The 18645-nt window shown below is 31.4% G+C and overlaps 2 protein-coding genes across 2 annotated transcripts in view; one reads left to right on the top strand and one right to left on the bottom strand.

The window, feature by feature from the left end:
• The window catches only part of LOC114330343 (circadian clock-controlled protein daywake-like), a 51189-nt gene extending 38945 nt beyond the window's left edge, over window positions 1-12244 (bottom strand). The window contains exons 1-2 of the mRNA XM_050645111.1: window positions 12107-12244; window positions 5397-5492 (exon numbers count right to left, since the gene is read on the bottom strand). Coding sequence (XP_050501068.1) covers window positions 5397-5492; window positions 12107-12173 — 163 coding nt within the window. The 5' untranslated portion in view covers window positions 12174-12244. The remainder of the gene's footprint in view (window positions 1-5396; window positions 5493-12106) is intronic.
• The window catches only part of LOC114324504 (ammonium transporter Rh type B), a 289838-nt gene that overhangs the window by 236878 nt on the left and 34315 nt on the right, over window positions 1-18645 (top strand). The window lies entirely within an intron of this gene.

The raw sequence follows: 18645 nt of genomic DNA, 5'->3' as shown, positions 1-18645 counted from the left end.
AAAATAAATCAATACTTTTTGAATTATTAAAGATCAAAGATTTGAATTTTTCGTGAAATAAATGCATTATGTAAAGCGATTTCTCGTAAATAATTCAAAAACTGTAAGTTTTATCAAAACAGTTATGATTACCAAAATTGAAGATAATAAAAAATAAAAGAGATTTCTTATTCGAAAAACCTTTGAGAATTAATAAAAACTGACTTGTAGGTGATGGAATGTATATTTTTTTCGGCTAGTACCCAAATCTATGTATTCAAGCTCAAATAACGGGAAAACGGTGCATTTTATAAAATATATTTACTGAACACTTGTCAAAGTACTTAGAAATATGTATCAAATGAGCTCCCGGAAAAGTTGATACCATTAAACATTATGCTACACACATTTTTCAAAGTTTAGGCTCCAAAAATTTGGAGCTTAATTATCATATTGTTTATATAAGTTTTTAAAATTGTTTTAAGACATTTATATAAAATATAGCAAAAATGTATTTGAATATTATGTCAAATGTGCCCATTATTGGACACCCTCAGTTTCTGTAAATATTCAGTTTATACAGGGGCGGTTCTAGACCAAAAAAAGTGGGGTGCAAGGGAACACAACCGGTGAATAAACAAGATAACGTGCCTTTTTAACGAACATTATAGTACAAAAGAACTGTAAAAACTGAAGGGCGGGGGCAGCTGCCCCCTGCCCCTGGCTAGAACCGCCACTAAGTTTATATCGATAGAAAAATTTAATTAAATATCGAAATAATATAAAAATAATATTTTAGTAACATACATATTATTTCAAAAATATATTACTTCATATAAACTGTAAAAGAATTGAAATATCAAATAAATAAATATTACTTATTAATTTTAATGTAAGTAATGTTAAATGACAGGTTACAAATTTTTGGTGCTGTCTACCCAATGATTTAGGTATTATGTATACAGGGTGGTGAATTGGAAAACGGGCCATAGGAAACTCAATGTAAAATTCTAAACTGTTGAATTGCTGCTTCCCTAATTATTCTACACCAAAAGACATGAGAAACTATTTGTAGAGGATTGAAATCTTTATTGAAAACAATTGTTAAAATTGTTCTACGAATTAAACACATTCCAAAATGTTGTAAAATATAATAAATTTTATCGAAGTATTTGCCAAATTTAGGCCAGACACAGTGCAAGAATGTGTATAAAGTTGCCTTCAGTCACAATGAAATTATTACATTAACAATATTTTGAACTGTCAGTATTTTTATCTTATCAATATTATTGTTTAAAAAACAATAAAGTCGAAAAGATGTCCTCAGTTGAGGAGAAAGTAGTAATAATAAAGATGTTTTATTCAGTCAATAGTTTGCGTACTGTCAGAAATAGTAACGTGTGGCTTACTTTTACGCACTTAGGTATGGCAATTGTATTTTATTTTTCAAAATTTTGGACTCTGCTTAAATCGTGGAAGAATTTGAACTTTTGTTTATAATACAGATTTTAATCCTCTATAAATAGTTTCTCATGACTTTTGATATAAAATAATTAGGAAAGCAGGAATTCAAGAATTTAGAATTTTACATTGAATTTCCTATGGCCCGTTTTCCAATTCACCACCCGGTATAATATTATATACTATACAGTGTATCTACTTAAGTTGTACACATATATTACGGGACACTTTTTTATTTTTAATTTTACGAAGTAAAGTTATAATTCATAAAAAGTTCTGCATCGTCTAAAACCTACGATTTAATCATCAGATAGCAAATTTTATCTATATTATAGGAGGTATTTTAAAAAATATGAATTTCACTCAAGATTAAAGTATCGTTTTTTCACACTGTTGTAATTGTATTGTTACTACGAAAAATTGTTTGGAATTAAAAACTGTGTTCTAATATATGCAATAGTTGTTATTATTATAATTAAATAATTAATAATTATTATAATATTGTAACTATTATCTACATTCTTCCAATAAAAAGAAAATATTTATTTTTTTTCTCAAATTAGAGATTCCTACCAATCATCATTTTCATTTATATTTCTTTTATTATTAATTTTACGAACAAAAATTATTCTTCATAAAAAGATCTGCACGGTCTTAAATCCAAGATGCAATCATAAACATAAGATTATATAAAATTGTATCGATTTTAGTCAATGTGTAAAAAATATCAATTTCGCTCAAGAAATTCGCTCAGTAAAGTGCCTTTATAGCTCACAATATTTGAATAGTAGGATATAATTGCACATTAAACATAATTTTTAATTCTAAACAACTTTTCATAATAGCAATTTTCCATATTAGGAATTTAAATACATAAAAAACAAAGTTTTCGTTATAATAATGCTCGCATTTTTAACTTGATATATTTAAATTGTAATAAAACGAACTTGATAATAAATTATAATCTTAACTTCATTCCCGAAATTCCTTTAAAAATTATTCTGTTAACAAATTTCAAAATAAATATATAGGTAAATAGCGTATGTTTTAATTTTCACTTTTTTCTAAAAACTCAAAAGGGTTCTCTTATTTTCATCATCACTTGCTTAGCTTTGATGTTATAAACTTCATCTGGAGCTCACTTGATAGGTATTCTCGAGTACTTTGACAAGTGTTCAGTAAATATATTTTATAAAATGCACCGTTTTCCCGTTATTTGAGCTTGAATACTTAGATTTGGGTACTAGCCGAAAAAAATATACATTCCATCACCTATAACTCACTTTTTATTAATTCTTAAAGGTTTTTCGAATAACAAATCTCTTTTATTTTTTATTATCTTCAATTTTGGTAATCATAACTATTTTGATAAAACTTACAGTTTTTGAATTATTCACGAAAAACCGCTTTACATCATGCATTTATTTCACGAAAAATTCAAATCTTTGATCTTTAATAACTCAAAAAGTACTGATTTATTTTAATAATTAGAAGTAACAAATTTTGCTTAAAATTTGTCCCTCTATCGATTAGTGGGGTTATTTTTAATAAAATAGTTTTCACCTCTGAGAAGGGGTGGCATCCACCCCCAGGGTAAAAGCGCACGTTGGCACCATATCAGTTTTGTTTCTTGAGTTATGCTCTAACTACTCACCAATTTTCATGCAAATCGATGGAGGTTTAACAAAATAGAAGTCGAAAACATTTAATGACTGCACCAACTTTCCCCTTTCATCCCTAATTGCTACTTCCTGTATCCACTGAGGTGTCAGCCTGAAAGGGGTCATAGTTATCAATATATAATATAATATAATAGACACATTTCACATGCCAAACTCCATATTACTTATGACGATGCTTTCTAGCCTCTAGCTCTCCGTCTATAACATCAGATTATTAACCTGCAAATCATATTTCTCGATGTCACCTATTTTATAAGGTTGCTAGTTCGATCTACTAAGCAGAACGCACTAAAGATGATCTGATCTAGATCGAAAACGTTTTGCTAATCCTTTTGGGTGACTTTTTAATAGGTTTTCAATAACCCTTTTATACCATTGTACAAACGAAGTTTTTACTTCTGCATGATTTTTAATTATGGTATACAGCCAGCCACTGGGATTTTCCCATTGATTTTGATTTTATTAGTTTAGTTCTTTAAGCGAAGAGTGTATTTAATTTTTTATTATCTTCAATTTTGGTAATAATCACTTTTTTGTGAAAGCTCACATTTTTTTAGTTATACGAACCTTCTACTACTGACGTGTACTTTCTGGAGCATAGCTACTGACGTGGTGCCATGTAGACCCTATGTAATTTCTATTTGGTATTGCCAACATTTTTTAAAAATAAGACAAATTATGTTAAATATAATTTATTTGACATATTTTACATTAGTGTATGTATTTTTTTTATAATATTTTTCCAAATTGTTAGTTATTTAACATATTACAAATTACATGTCAAAATATCCTAAATAATGAAACGGTTTACTAAAAATATCGTAATTTTTTTTATTGTTTAAAATGTTTATAAAATATTTATGGAAAATTAAAGATCAAATATACAAGATATGAAAAAATAAAATAATCCAAAAAAATAAACCCCCTATATGAACAACTACAACACCCAAACTTTAGCAATTTTGGAATTTAGATAAAAAGTTACTTTGCAAATTCTTTACAAATATTAGCTCTACAGTTATCACACATTGATATCTTACAAACATTACATGAATTCTTAGTATTTTTATCATTTTTTCGTGGACAGAGCCCACATCTTTTTCGTTTTTGGTTCATGTCGGGATCGGGATGCACGTTTTCATCAATCATCGGTTTGTTCAGTACTCTACTTATGTTCATTCTCAATTCTCTTGGAAGTCTTTGGTTGATAAGTCGTCTATTCAAATGTCGTTCAACAAGTTGTTTGGCGAGCAACTTCAAAAAGTCTGCCCGTAGTATGTTGTTAGGTTCTGGATAGCTTTGGTGTAATATATAGGAATTAACTCCTGCGATATCGATGATGGAATAAAAAACCGCCATAGGCCAACGCCTAGTATGTCTACTTGAACTATAAATTGCACATTTCTTATCCAGGGCATCTACTCCCCCTTTGGGTTCATTATAAAATACAATCATTTCAGGTTTACCAGTTTCCTCCCTCACTATCATGTTCTAATTCCGAATCTGTGTCATGCTCACTTTCAATGTCATTTAAAGCGTCACCTGACTCTTCCGTATCGCTAACCTCACTTTCTATCTCGTCATACCATGCTAACAGAGTTTCTTCATAGTTTTTATCACCGTAATTTACTGTTTTGGATGAACTTGCCATTTTCGCAAATTTTCACAAACACTGACGTGGTGCCAAAATGACCCCTTTCAAACTTTAGTTAATTATACACTCAATACTATACTACTGAATAGCTTATCAATAAGTGAAATGATAGCTGTTACTGTAACTTGAAGGTAGCTGTGAGTCACAAACCTATGACAGCAAAAATAAAAGATTGCGCGTAATTTGAATTTAGTCTGGGGTCATGTGGGCACCACGTCAGTAGTAGAAGGTTAAAAGCAGCTTTAAAACATGCATTTTTTAACGAAAAAATAAAATATTTGATCTTTAATAACTCAAAAAGTATTGATTTATATTAATAACTTTACATAACAAATTTTGCTTATAATTTGTCCCTCTTTCGACTTATTATTTCGACTCGGTGATATTATTTTTAATAAAATAATTTTCAACCCCGAGAAGGGGTGGCATCCACCCCCAGGGTAAAAGCGCAAGTTGGTATCATGTCAGCTTTGTTCCTTAAGGTATCCTCTAACTGCTCACCAATTTTTATGAAAATCAATGAAGGTTCAACGAAATCGGAGGTGAAAATATTCAGTGACTGCACTATAATATACATATGTACCTTTTATGTTGTATTATTTTGTAAATAAATGATTTACCTTTGGATCCTATTGCTTTTATTGCTACCTCAATGGCTCCTTTTAAACATGTATCCAAATCTTTATCGCTCTGGTGGCATATTTTGAACAATTCAGCTGAAATAGAATTAGATTAGAAATATTTAAATTACATCTTTTATAGAAAACGACGAAGGTCGGGATATAGGAAGGAATGAAAAATATTATATACCTAAAAGTAATTTGAAACTAATACGGGCAATGGACAAGTATAGTACCTAATAAAATATTTTAGAAAACTTAATCTTAAGCTTATTACAAATAAGAGGATGGGTACGTATTTTCGGCTGCAATGGTATTCAAATGGGGATTCATTTTTTCGAATCCTGAGAAAACTAATAAGTATTTTTGAAAAATTTAAACGCAGGATGAAAGATTACGTTATTGGCGAGGGCCGAAAGTCCCTGAGAACTTCTATAATGTTTATTTTAATAAGTTACAAGTGTGAAAACCTAAGAGAAAATTTAGTATGATATTTAATTTAAAATATCTCATTCAAAATACACTTTTTATTTATTCTAAGGGACTTTCGGCCCTCGGTAATAATATAGTCTTTCATTCTGCGTTTAAATTTTTCAAAAATATTTATTGGTTTTTTTCATGATTCGAAAAAAAATGAACACAATGTCCGTGGTAATATTTCCAAATCTATCTTTGTCATACAACGCACCCAATCGAATAGAATATTGTCAGCATACTGTCAGTCAGACAGTGACAATCAGTGACAACTTTAAATATTTGACATGGCATCGGGAATATTTTGAGTGTTGATTAAATAATGTTGATATATAGTGTATTTGATAAATAATTGATTTAAGACGTGAACTTAATAAAAAGTTATTTATTGTGTATTATTTGTGGTAGATCCAAGCAGAAAATACATCAGGATAATATATTCTGTGATCCAAGTATTTTGTTGTTAAAGATGTTCAAAATTGTGAGCGTTCCATAGTAACAATATATTATTAAAAAATCACTTTAACAATTTTCCTCTTTTCTCGATTGAGTATTAGTTTTTGTTGTACATATAAATTATTAAAATCACTGAATACATAGTTAGTGACAAAGTTGGTATGACATATCTATTTACTTCACTACTTAATCTAAACTTTTACTTGTTGTCTATTGTCTATAGGGTAAATCCAGTGGACTACGAATATCTAGTCTGTTGTTTTGTACACTGTTATCAAGGAGACCGATTACAAGATTGTTGGAGTGCACTTCAAGACATTTTAGATATTTATCACTACACTGCGCGATCACGTGTTTCACTGTAGGGATTTTTACTCCAATACTCAAAACATACTCAACCAATAGATAGAGTTATAGCCACTGGGCGATCACTCTTAATGTAAAAATTCTGTTCAACAAAAATCTTAGTGTTTATGGTTTGAAATAAACAGATGGCGTTTGTAACCATAAAAAAAAGTGAAAAAATTATGACATTTATTAACTGAATTAATAATTTGCAGTTATAAAAATAACAGTTATCCAAGAACATTCAAAAGCCATATCTTTAAATTAATGATGACATTTTCAAGTAGAATGACATTCTAGTAATGTTTACATATTAGTCCGTTCTTTAACGGTAAAATATTGCAAAACCTGTAAATTTTAAAGAACCGCTTGGATTGACATGAAATTTGGCATACACATAGCTAACAAGTCAAAGAAAAAAAGTGATATTGTGCCGATATGTGCTTTTGCCCTGGGGGTGGTTTTCACCCCCTGTTGGGGGTGATATCTGTCCAAAGAAAGTCAGGAAATGGATAAACTGGCTAATTTTAAGTAACTTTTGTTCTATAGAGTTTTTTCACTAAGTCAATACTTTTCGAGTTATTTGGCAGTGAATATGTTCATTTTTTCAACAAAATAACCACGCTTTTAGACGGTTTTTCGCAAATAACTCAAATAGTAAGTATTTTGTCGAAAAAACATTCTAAGCAAAAATATAGCCTGTAAAAAATTTAAAAAAATGGTGTATATATCACGTCTCTATACCTAGTAGAAGCAGAGTTATAGCTAATGAAAAATAGGTTCATATTCGTCAAATTCCAAATGGAATACTTTAACGTGAAATAACCAAAAATGAAGCTCATTTCGGGGAAAACTCATTAAAACTTATTTAAAGTATTTAAAAAAAGCTTCATTTTTGTTTTATAAAAAAATTTCTAGCATCAAAATTAAACAAGTTACGTCAAAATAAAGTTAGTCCCTTTTGGTTTTGGTAAAAAAATCGAGAAAATCACCCTCTAATTAGTATCTTAAATGAACTTAATCGTTACGACTTCACAATTTTCTTGACTCATGTATATATTGTTTATATTATCTGTAAGTTTCATCGGTTCAAAGTCCTTATTATTGAAAGGGCTGTAGTTAAAATGGGTTGAACGAGTCACTGATCACGGATGTATGCAAATTTAGAAACACCAAATCTTAATCAATTTTTGTCTAACAGAAAAACAAAAAAATACATGATATTCAGAAAAGCAAATATGACTTTTTTGTGTTTCGAGATTTTTGGTATCTCTAACAGTTTTTAAGTTATTTTGAAAAAAAGGATATTTTTCAAAATTTAAATTTTTAAAAATTTTATTTTGAAACCAAATTTTTTCAAAAATAAGCACTTTGAATCGATGAAACTTACAGATCATATAAACACAATATAAGTAAAATAATTTGTGGAGCGGTAACGATTAATTTAATTTAAGTTGCTAATTAGGGGGTGGTCTTCCCGATTTTTTTTTTTTGCAAAAACAAAAGGGACCAACTTTATTTTGAGCGTAACTTGCTTAAATTTAATGCTAGAAACTTTTTGTAAAAACAGAAATAAAGATTTTTTTAAACACTTTAAAAAAGTTATAATAGATTTTCCCCAAAAAGTGCCTAATTTTTTGGATATTTCACGTCGAAATATTCTATTTGAAATTTGGTGAATATGAATCTATTTTTCATTGGCTATAACTCTGGTTCTACAAAATCCAGAGAGCTAAAGTGTACACCATTTTTTTTACTTTTTTATAGGCTATATTTTTGCTAGGAACGTTTTTTTCGACAAAATACTTAATTTTTGAGTTATTTGCGAAAAACCGTCTAAAAATGTGATTATTTTGTTGAAAAAATGAACATATTCACTTGCAAATAACTCGAAAAGTGTTGACTTGGCGAAAAAACTCTATAGAACAAAAGTTACTTAAAATTAGTCGGTTTACCCATTTCCGTACTTATTTTGGACATATATTTTTTCACCCCCAAGAGGGGGTGAAAGTCACCCCCAGGGCAAAAGCACACATCGGCACAATATCACTTTTTTTCTTTGACATGTAAGCTATACGTATGCCAAATTTCATGGCAATCCAAGCGGTTCTTTAAAATTTAGAGCAAAAACCGTGAAAGAATGGACTATATCCATACCAGTGTGAATTTGACTACACATAAAGAAAGAAAAAGTAGGGATACCCGTAAAATATTTGCGAATTATGTACCGATGGCCTTAAGTGTTCGGCCCAGATAGAAATTAATAAATTTGGATCTATTGTACTTTTAATTATTATACCAGCTATTCAGTATGTTCACCTTTCAAAATTAACCGATACTACTCAAATGACTTCGTAATAGGATTAAAATACGGTTTTCTAAAATATCTTGAGAGCAACTATACATAATAGATATGTAATAATATATGGTGGTTTTCCAAAGCAATAGAGAGGAAAGAAGGATACAGCCAAAATAATAAAATCGAAAAATTAAATACATAGATTGGAGCTACGTATTTCAGAAATTATTTATGTTAAAGATAATAATCAATCAGATATAAAATTTTGTACGTGCTTAGCGGTCAACCTGGTCGCTAGGTGCTCCGATTATTCTGGTGTCATATTTTTATTCAGTAATCCCAAAAACCATTTAGTATTCTGTTGACATCAGTTAAGGACCGATAATCCTCGAAACTCCAGAAGATGACTTCAGCCTAAGCAGTGACTCTGCACACCAGATGTTCCGTTGTCGGTCCTGATGACATATTCGTATTCAGCGACCCCAAAAACTCTCGATGTACCAATCTTTGTACCAATTTACTGCCAAAAACCCTCAAAACTCCAAATGGTGTGCCTTAGCAGTAACCTTTGGAACCAGGTGCTCCGGGAGTCAGTTCTGATGGCATATTAATGTTGAGCGACCCCAAAAGCACCCAGTAATCATATCTGGTCCTTACTATACTGATTTTGACATGTTAATGAACTTTTCGGTTCATTTTATGCACTGTAAATGCAATTATTTATTTCCACTAATCTTTTTATTGTCAACTTTTTCCCTGACCTCATTCCGAACATAATGCAAAAAGGTGTTATAGGTGCTATATTTAGAAATCGATTTATTTTTTCCCAATTGCCCTATATTTAAAAAGAAGTTCGCGACCAAGAGTTATAAGTACACTTGTACCTCTTTGCCTATCAGGTATTGAAGCATCTTGTGCCACACTGCTCTGATGATTTCAGATCATCCATGCCTTTCGAAAAAGGAAGAAAATCATGATAACAACGCTTGGAGGCAAAAAAAGAGATGTAGTTGTTTAGAGTACGTAGGATAAAATGGAGTAGTTCACGAGGCTAAGCAAGCGAGACCTTATCTCCATTCCTTTACGTAGACATGCAACTAGTTCGAAATATGACAGAGTTCAAATTTTGTCAATTTTTTTTTATTAAATAATTGGAATCATCAAATTTACAAGTTTTTAAAAGTGCAAATATGTTTCAAAATTTCAAAAATTTTTGATGAAAATAGATAGCAACTCTAAATAAGCTTTTACTGTTAGACATGTACAAAATTATTTCAAAATAATAAGTCCATAAGTGGTTAATTCGCTGTATAATTTATTATCTAAAAATATCTTTTTTCATTTCATTTTTCTAAACTAATATTACTTGTACCTCTTAGCTTCTAATCTCCTTAATTATAGTTTTGAAATTTTGAAATACAAATGTTCATTTTTAACGTAGTTTGAAGGATATCAAAAAATTTTTATCTAGGTTGAAAGAGAGTAAAATAGAATCGGACCAGGATTTTATTGTGAGTAGATCAGAAGTTATAGTAGCATGAAGAGTTGCGATATTTCAGTTGCTCCAAGTGATACTGATATCATCAGCAAAAAGAAAAACTTTTCCATCGATTTTTAAACTAGTGATGTCATTAATAAACATAAGGAAAAGTAGAGGACCCAATACTGAACCTTGTGGTACCCCACATACAACGTTTTTGAGGCTAGAGTCTGTATCATTTGCTCTAACTAGTTGTTTCTTATTACCCAAGTAAGATTGAAACCAATTTGAGGTATTTCTTTGAATTATTTTCATTCTTACTTGGATAATAGGAAACAACTGGTTAGAGCAAATGATACAGGTTATAGTCTTAAAAATATTGTATGTGGGGTACCACAAGGCTCAGTATTGGTTCCTCTACTTTTCCTTATATTTATTAATGACATCACTAGTTTAAAAATCGATGGAAAAGTTTTGCTGATGATACCAGTATCACTTGGAGCAATTCATATATCGCAACTCTTCATGCTACTATAACTTCTGATCTATCACAATAAAATCCTGGTCCGATTCTATTTTACTCTCTTTTAACGTAGATAAAATAGTAGCATTATACTATAAAGGAGCTCTTCAACCATTATCTCCTCATAATAGTCAGATCAGTATCGTTGTTTCTGTAAATATAGCAAGTTTCTTGGTAATATAGCAAGTTTCTTGGTAATTTTTAGACAGCAACCTTAAATGATCCCTTCAAATCGATATGTTAAGTAAGAAACTATCCTCAGCTTGCTATGCAAGAAGATCTGTTTTGAAGGAAATCAATTTAGCCTCTTCCAAAATAACATATTTTTCTTTGTTGGAGTCTCATCTTCGATATGGTCTTTCTTTTTGGGGTTCTGGTACAGCTGCGATTTTATTTTTATATTACAAAAAAAGAGCAATAAAATATCTGTTTGGCCTCAGAAGAACAATACTTTGCAGAAGCTACTTCAAAGATTACAGGATTCTAACACTACCGTCTTCATCTATTTTACAAACTATTTGCTCAAATCGTAAATATCTACATGTCATTCCAGCAAGACCTATTCATGACTATTCTACCAGAAATTCTACCTTTGACATCTATTTGCCGATCCCGTCCACTGAGTTGGTAAAGAAATCTATATTATATCTATTATATCTAATCTATATTATATTCTGCAAGAAACTATACAATCATCTCCCTCTACAACTTAAATCTGCAACATCCTTCCCCAAGTCCCGTAAAATGACCTATCTATCTGAAAGACCATATTATTCAGGAGCAGAGTTTCTTAACCAATAACTAAGAAATTACAGTATTCTTGTGTATAAGTAAAATTTTAATCTATATTTGCGTGTCATATTCAGCAGCTAAACTTAACTTATTAAATTTCTTAAGGTAGATTATGCAATTTGCAATTTTTTTAAATTTTGCAATAGATTGTTATTGTTTTTTGTTTCACTTCATTATTCTTTTTTTTTTTTAATTGACGATTAATATAACTTTAGTAAATTGTATTTGTATTGTTTTTATTTACGACTATTTTAAGCTTTGTCTATAAAATCGTTAAATCTTCCATGACAATAAAGCATATTTCTATTATATTCTATTCTAAGAACTTTCTTGAAACTTACATATATTTGTAGAGTAACATAAAGAAACTGATAATGTTAACACCAGTATCACAAAGAACTTTGTCATTTTTAACTGGACCTTCGTATTAATTATTGCTAATAGAACGATGAATGATTGCAAACTAACCGGTGTTTTACAGATCCTGCATTATATACTACAGCCTTGGCAGCTTAACTAGTATTTTTATGAAATAAATTGGTCAAGTTTATTTTCTTGTTTTGAGTTTTTTTATTGTTTGGATTTTTATTTATTACTATTACGTCAGTCAGTGAAAGCCAAAATAGGATATTACCTCCCATTTCTATAATTTTTCTTCAGCTTTATTTTTGTATGTAGGCTTTAAAGCCTGTTTCTTCTTCATTAGCCTTCTAAATTGTTTAAATTATCGCAACATCTTTTTCTTGGTTTGCCAATACTTCTTCGTCCATTTGATGACTTTTCTCGTGCTATTCGTACTATCCTATCCTCTGCCATTCTACTAATGTGTTCGTTCCACTCCTCTTTCCGTTTTTTCGCACATCCCTGATATTAGTCGAAGTACACACACCGGCAAAATTAGCCGAACACTTTAAAAATGGGACATGTTTGATGTCTCGGATTTCCTAAACCAGTTATCCGATTTGAGTGATTTTTTTTAATATGTTATAGCCGTATCATTTAAGAATATCGGTGTAATAATATTGTTACTAGACAGGTAAACGTCATTTTATATCGGGTGTTACAATCATACTATGTTTTTTCCTTAAAGTTCGGAGCACTCTGTGGAATATTCTAGCCTATATAAAATATTAAAATTAAAACTTAATTGTACCCTTAGGCTTTCTTAACATTTTCTTATTTGAATCATTTACTTAGGTTGGATAATACTAAAGTTAGGTACTTTAACAACTAGTCACGATCTTCATCAATACAGGATGTTTCTAAATAAGTGAGACAAACTTTAAGGGGTAATTCTACATGAAAAACTAATGACCGTTTGCTTTATAATCATATGTCCGCAAATGCTTGGTTTCCGAGATACGGGATGTTAAATTTTTTTCTTTCAAACTGATGATTTATTTATTGCTCTAAAACTGGTTGAGATATGCAAATGAAATTTGGTAGGTTTTAAGAGGTAGTTATTGCAAATTTTTTGACATACAACTAAAAATTTTATTTTCACCATTGGCGTGCATTCGGGATATATCTAAAATGTTTATACCCTTATGCACGCCAGTGGTGAATATAAAATTCTTAATTGCATGTCAAAAAACGCGCAATAACTACATCTTAAAACTTACCAAATTTCATTTGCATATATCAACCGGTTTTAGAGCAATAAATAAATCGTCAGTTTAAAAGAAAAAATTCAATATCCCGTATTTCGGAAACGAAGCATTTGCGGACATATGTTTATAAAACAAACTGTCATTAGTTGTTCATGTAGAATTACCCCTTAAAGTTTGTCGCACTTATTTAGAAACACCCTGTATTGATGAAAATATGACTAGTGTTGTTAAAGTACCTAACTTTTTTATTATCCAACCTAAGCAAATTATCAAAATTAGAAAATGTTAAGAAAGCCTAAGGCTACAATTGAGTTTTAATTTTAATATTTTATATAGGCTAGAATATTCCACAGAGTGCTGCGAACTATAAGGAAAAAACATATTATGATTGTAACACCCGGTATAAAATGACATTTACCTGTCCAGTATCAATATTATTACACCAGTATTCTTAAATGATAAGGCTATAATATATTAAAAAAATCACTCAAATCGGACAACTGGTTTAGGAAATCCGAGACATCAAACATGTCCCATTTTTAAAGTGTTCGGCTAATTTTGCCGGTGTGTGTATTTTCATCTTTGTTGTTTTTTGACAAGACGTGTCAGGTCTTGTCTCTGCCGTGTATGTCAATGTAGATCTAATTGCTGCATTATGGATTCTTTCTTTTGTGTCTTGTCTTAGGTGTTCGTTTTTCCAGATTGTGTCATTAATGCCTGGTTGCACCAACAGATCTTAAGTTGCAGATTAGCTAAGCTCTACTTATAAATAGGGCCTCCTTGAGCATCACTTGAGTTGCACCATAATTTTAGATTCTTACCTTATTATCAATTATATCTCTTATTATATTATGGTATTCTTATTGTAATATATTATAACTATATTATATTAATTCTTATGATATTCTCGACTTAAGCTTAAGATCTGTTGGTGCAACCGGGCATAAGAGATCCCGCCGCTTTACTTTCTTTTAAGCTTTGTTGTCGTACTTCTTCTTCAACATCTCCGTAACTAGTTATATCTATTCCCAGATATCTAAACCTTGCTTCATGCTTTATTACTTTCCCATTAATTTCGATTTTACATCGTAATTTCGATTTAGATGTTGTCATACATTTGGTTTTTTCTACTGACATTATCATATGTATTGTATTTATTGGCTGTTGTATTGAAGATGTGTGTTAATCTTTGGAGATCATCTTCTGTATCGGCGATTAATGCGGCGTCGTCTGCATAATATAATATTCGGATTTCTTTGTTCCCTATTCTGTAACCATGACCTTTACGTACTGCTTCTATTATTTCGTCCATTATTATATTAAACAGAAGTGGGCTTAACGAGTCACCTTGTCTGACTTCGCTTTGTAGGTACTGGTATAAACTGTGTTAGTTTTCCATTTATCTTTGCCTGTATTCGATTATGGAAGTAGATGTTTTCGATGGTTTGTATAATATTGATTGGTATGTTTCTTCTATACAGTAGATGTAAGAGGTCTTCGACTTGGATGCGATCGATAGCCTTTGTCAGGTCTGTAAAACATAGATATGCTGGTTTATTGTACTCGATGGCCTTTTCTGTGATTTCTCTTAGTACAAATACGGCGTCTACGCAGGATCTTCCGGATCTGAATCCTTGTTGTTCATCTGATAAAGTTGTTAGTTTATTGATTTTGTTGTTTAGGACTTTTGTGGTTAGCTTAAGTGCGGTGTTCAGTAGATTGATACCACTATAAGTGTTGGGGTCTTCTTTATCTCCTTTCTTGAACATTTTTATCATTTCTATCCTAATGCATGGATTTTGATGACATTTTGCGAATAGGCTTTTATTATTCTAATTCAAAGTCTATCCTATGCCAATACCTATGCTTTTTTGAAAAACCGTGCATTTTAAACCAGTACAATTTTTGAAACATAGAAATAACACTATAATATAGAATAAAAGGTATTATAGGAGGAAAACGATGTATTTTAATTTTGGTGGATGCGGAATTAAATAAACTACTCAATTTTTCTTCAAATATATCTTTTGCGGAGTCATCAACTTTTTGCAACATATATCGCTTAGTTTGAATGTAATCGACATTTAACAATTCATTGTCTTTTAAAAAACTACAAAAAGTTTGTCGTGGCATTATATCCGTAAATTAAACCAGTTTTCTGTTATTTCAAGTTGAATGCGTTAACACGAGTATGCACAAACAATGTCCTTTCGCCTACCATATCTTTTTTTTGTAACTAGAAGATTACTGTAACTAGATGATTAATGAAAAACGTATCTCTTGGTTTTTTAGAAGCTACAAATATGTTTGTTAAAGTGTTTTCGTTAGATGCATAGTTTTTAAGTTATTCGCAAATAACCGTTGGTGTCATTTTTCGTGATAATGGCAAATTTTCAACCAGGAATTACTCAAACCCACTGAGTTTTCAAACAAAATTTATAGAACATTGTTTGCTTATAATTAGGTTCTCTATTCTTTTCTGTAGTTATTTGGCCAAAAAATTTTCTACCCCCCATAAGGTGTAGAAATGGTCTCGAAGCCATTAAGGCCCAGAAAAGCAATAAAGCTCCGGGAGTTGACAAAATACCAGCAGAACTATATAAGGTAGGTGGCGACCACCTAGCAAGTCACATCCACGCGCTCATCAAAGACGTATGGCAAGAAGAGAAAATACCCGACGACTGGAAAATATTATTGGAGAGCATCAGACGGGCTTCCGACGGGGAAGATCGACACTGGATCAAATATTTACAGTCAAACAGATCTTTAACAAAGCATAGGAACACGATGTTGATTTGTAGACTTCAAACAGGCATACGACTCAGTCAAAAGGAACAAACTATAATATATATTGGCTGAATTGGCAATACCACACAAGCTATTAAGACTCATTAAAGCCACAATGGATGAAACTCAGGCATGTGTACGAATACAAAACCACCGGACAGACTTTTTCAACATTTCGCAGGGACTAAAGCAAGGAGATGGGCTGGCCCCAACATTGTTTAACCTGGCACTGGAGTATGCGGTTAGGCAAATGTAAACTGGACGAGGAAATCTACTGACGAACCCAACGGTTCAACTGGCCGCTTATGCTGATGATATTAATATTATGAGTAGAACATCAACAGGAGCACAGGAAACATATGCAGAGTTAAAAACACAAACAAAAATGCTAGGTCTGGAAATTAACACAGAAAAACAAAGATAATGACTCAGACGAGAAGAAATATAGTCCCAGAAAACATTATACATGAAGATGACATTGAAACGGTTGAAAAGTTTACATATCTGGGAGTAGAAATATGTGCCGACGGATCAGAAGATGGAGAAATACGGAAGAGAATAACGCAGGCAAACAGAGCTTATTTTGCCCTCTCCCATATATTTCGGTCTAAAAGTGTCCACCGAAATACAAAGATGAGAATCTATAAAACCTTAATTCGACCTATAACATGTTATGGCAGTGAAGCCTGGGTCCTGAAAGAAACATCCAAAAACAAACTCGACACATTCGAAATGAAAGTACTTAGGAGAATATTAGTAAATGTGAGGGAAAACGGAATCTTCAGAAGTCGATACAACAACGAGCTTTATCAACTTTATAAGGAAACGCCCCTGTCAGACTTCATTAGAATACAAAGATTGCAGTGGGCCGGACATGTGATAAGAATGGGAGAGGATAGGCTAAAAAAAACGAGCACCGAATGCTAGAATGCAAGGAAAGAGACAGGTTGGGAAGCCACGAAAGCGCTGGGAAGACACAGTAAACAGCGACGCACAAGCCCTTTTAGGAGTCCGTGTATGGAGAAGAGCAGCCACAGACAGGCAAGGGTGGAGGCAAAAAATAAAGGAGGCTAAGGCTCAATTTGGGCTGTAGTGCCGTAGAAGAAGAAGGTAAGGTGTGAGACCTACCCCCAAGATAAAAGCGTATTCGGTGTAGGGTCGAGTTTGTTCCTTGAGCTATTCCCTTTAGGACGGAATTCGGAGCCAAATACCCTCATTAACTACACTGTATTAGTTATTTTTACATCTACATAGATACATAATAATATCCCATTTTGGTATGGAAAAGGACCCCGTAGGACTGACTACTTATGAAAAAGTGGCCCGGTCAAATTTAACGAAACTTCGGTCAATAATATAGTTCTCAGTGAGTAGATTAAAAAGTCCATGGCACCTAGGTCTGAAAAACTATTATTCTAAAGCTAAGTCCTTCTGAAGTTATTGGTTCGAAGTGAGGATTATTCGTACAAATATAAACACTATTTTGGTGTATTTTTTTAGAGAATCAAAAACGATTGCAACGTAATAGCACGCAAGCTCATGTAGGTAATGACAATCTCTTTCGACCTTAATATCTGTTACATATGTCACTAGACATTCATCACTTTATTAATTAAAGCCTTGAGTAATGGCCCGTGAGTAATAACCTCTTACTCAGGGGTAAAATAATCAAATTATGTCAAAGTGTCACGAGGGCAAAAATTCTATATTAATTTTAGAGATCGAGTGTAATTTGTTACGATTATTTCATGAATAAAAGTGTTCAACACCAAAATTTTATTGTAATTTATTTATGTAAGTACAAATTAGTACAATTAAACACACAGTTGTTATAAATATTAATTTAACGGTTGAAAGTCATCACTTTTATAATTTTTAAAACATTAATTGTCTAATGTCACTGAATGTATTTTTTCGTAGCAACGAAGGGCATCTGACGTAATATACTTGACGACGGGAAATTATCAAAAATTATCGATTTAATTTAGATTTATGTAGCTTTCTATTGGTCAGAATCTCCTATGAATGAAATAATCAGTAGTAATTGCACAAGAGCTCTAAAATTATCGATTTTTTTCCGAGTGACACTTTGACAGTTTTAATTTCTCGACCCGAAGGGGAGTGAAATTATGTCAAAGTGTCACGAGGGCAAAAATTCGATAATAATTTTAGAGATCGAGTGCAATTTGTTGCGATTATTTCATGAATAAAACTGTTCAAAACCAAAATTTTATTGTAATTAATTTATGTAAGTACAAATTAGTACAATTAAACACACAGTTGTTATAAATATTTGACGGTTGAAAGTCATCACTTTTATAATTTTTAAAACATTAATTGTCATTAATGTCACTGAATGTATTTTTTCGTAGCAACGAAGGGCATCTGACGTAATATATTTCACGACGGTATATTATCAAAAATTATTAGTTTAATTTTTATTTCTGTATCTTTCTATTGGTCAGAATCTCCTATGAATGAAA

Source organism: Diabrotica virgifera, chromosome 3 (genome assembly GCF_917563875.1).
Source record: "Diabrotica virgifera virgifera chromosome 3, PGI_DIABVI_V3a".
Classification (NCBI taxonomy): Eukaryota; Metazoa; Arthropoda; class Insecta; order Coleoptera; family Chrysomelidae; genus Diabrotica; species Diabrotica virgifera.
Note: the sequence above shows the minus strand (reverse complement) of the source record. Positions and strands in the feature narration are given on the sequence as shown.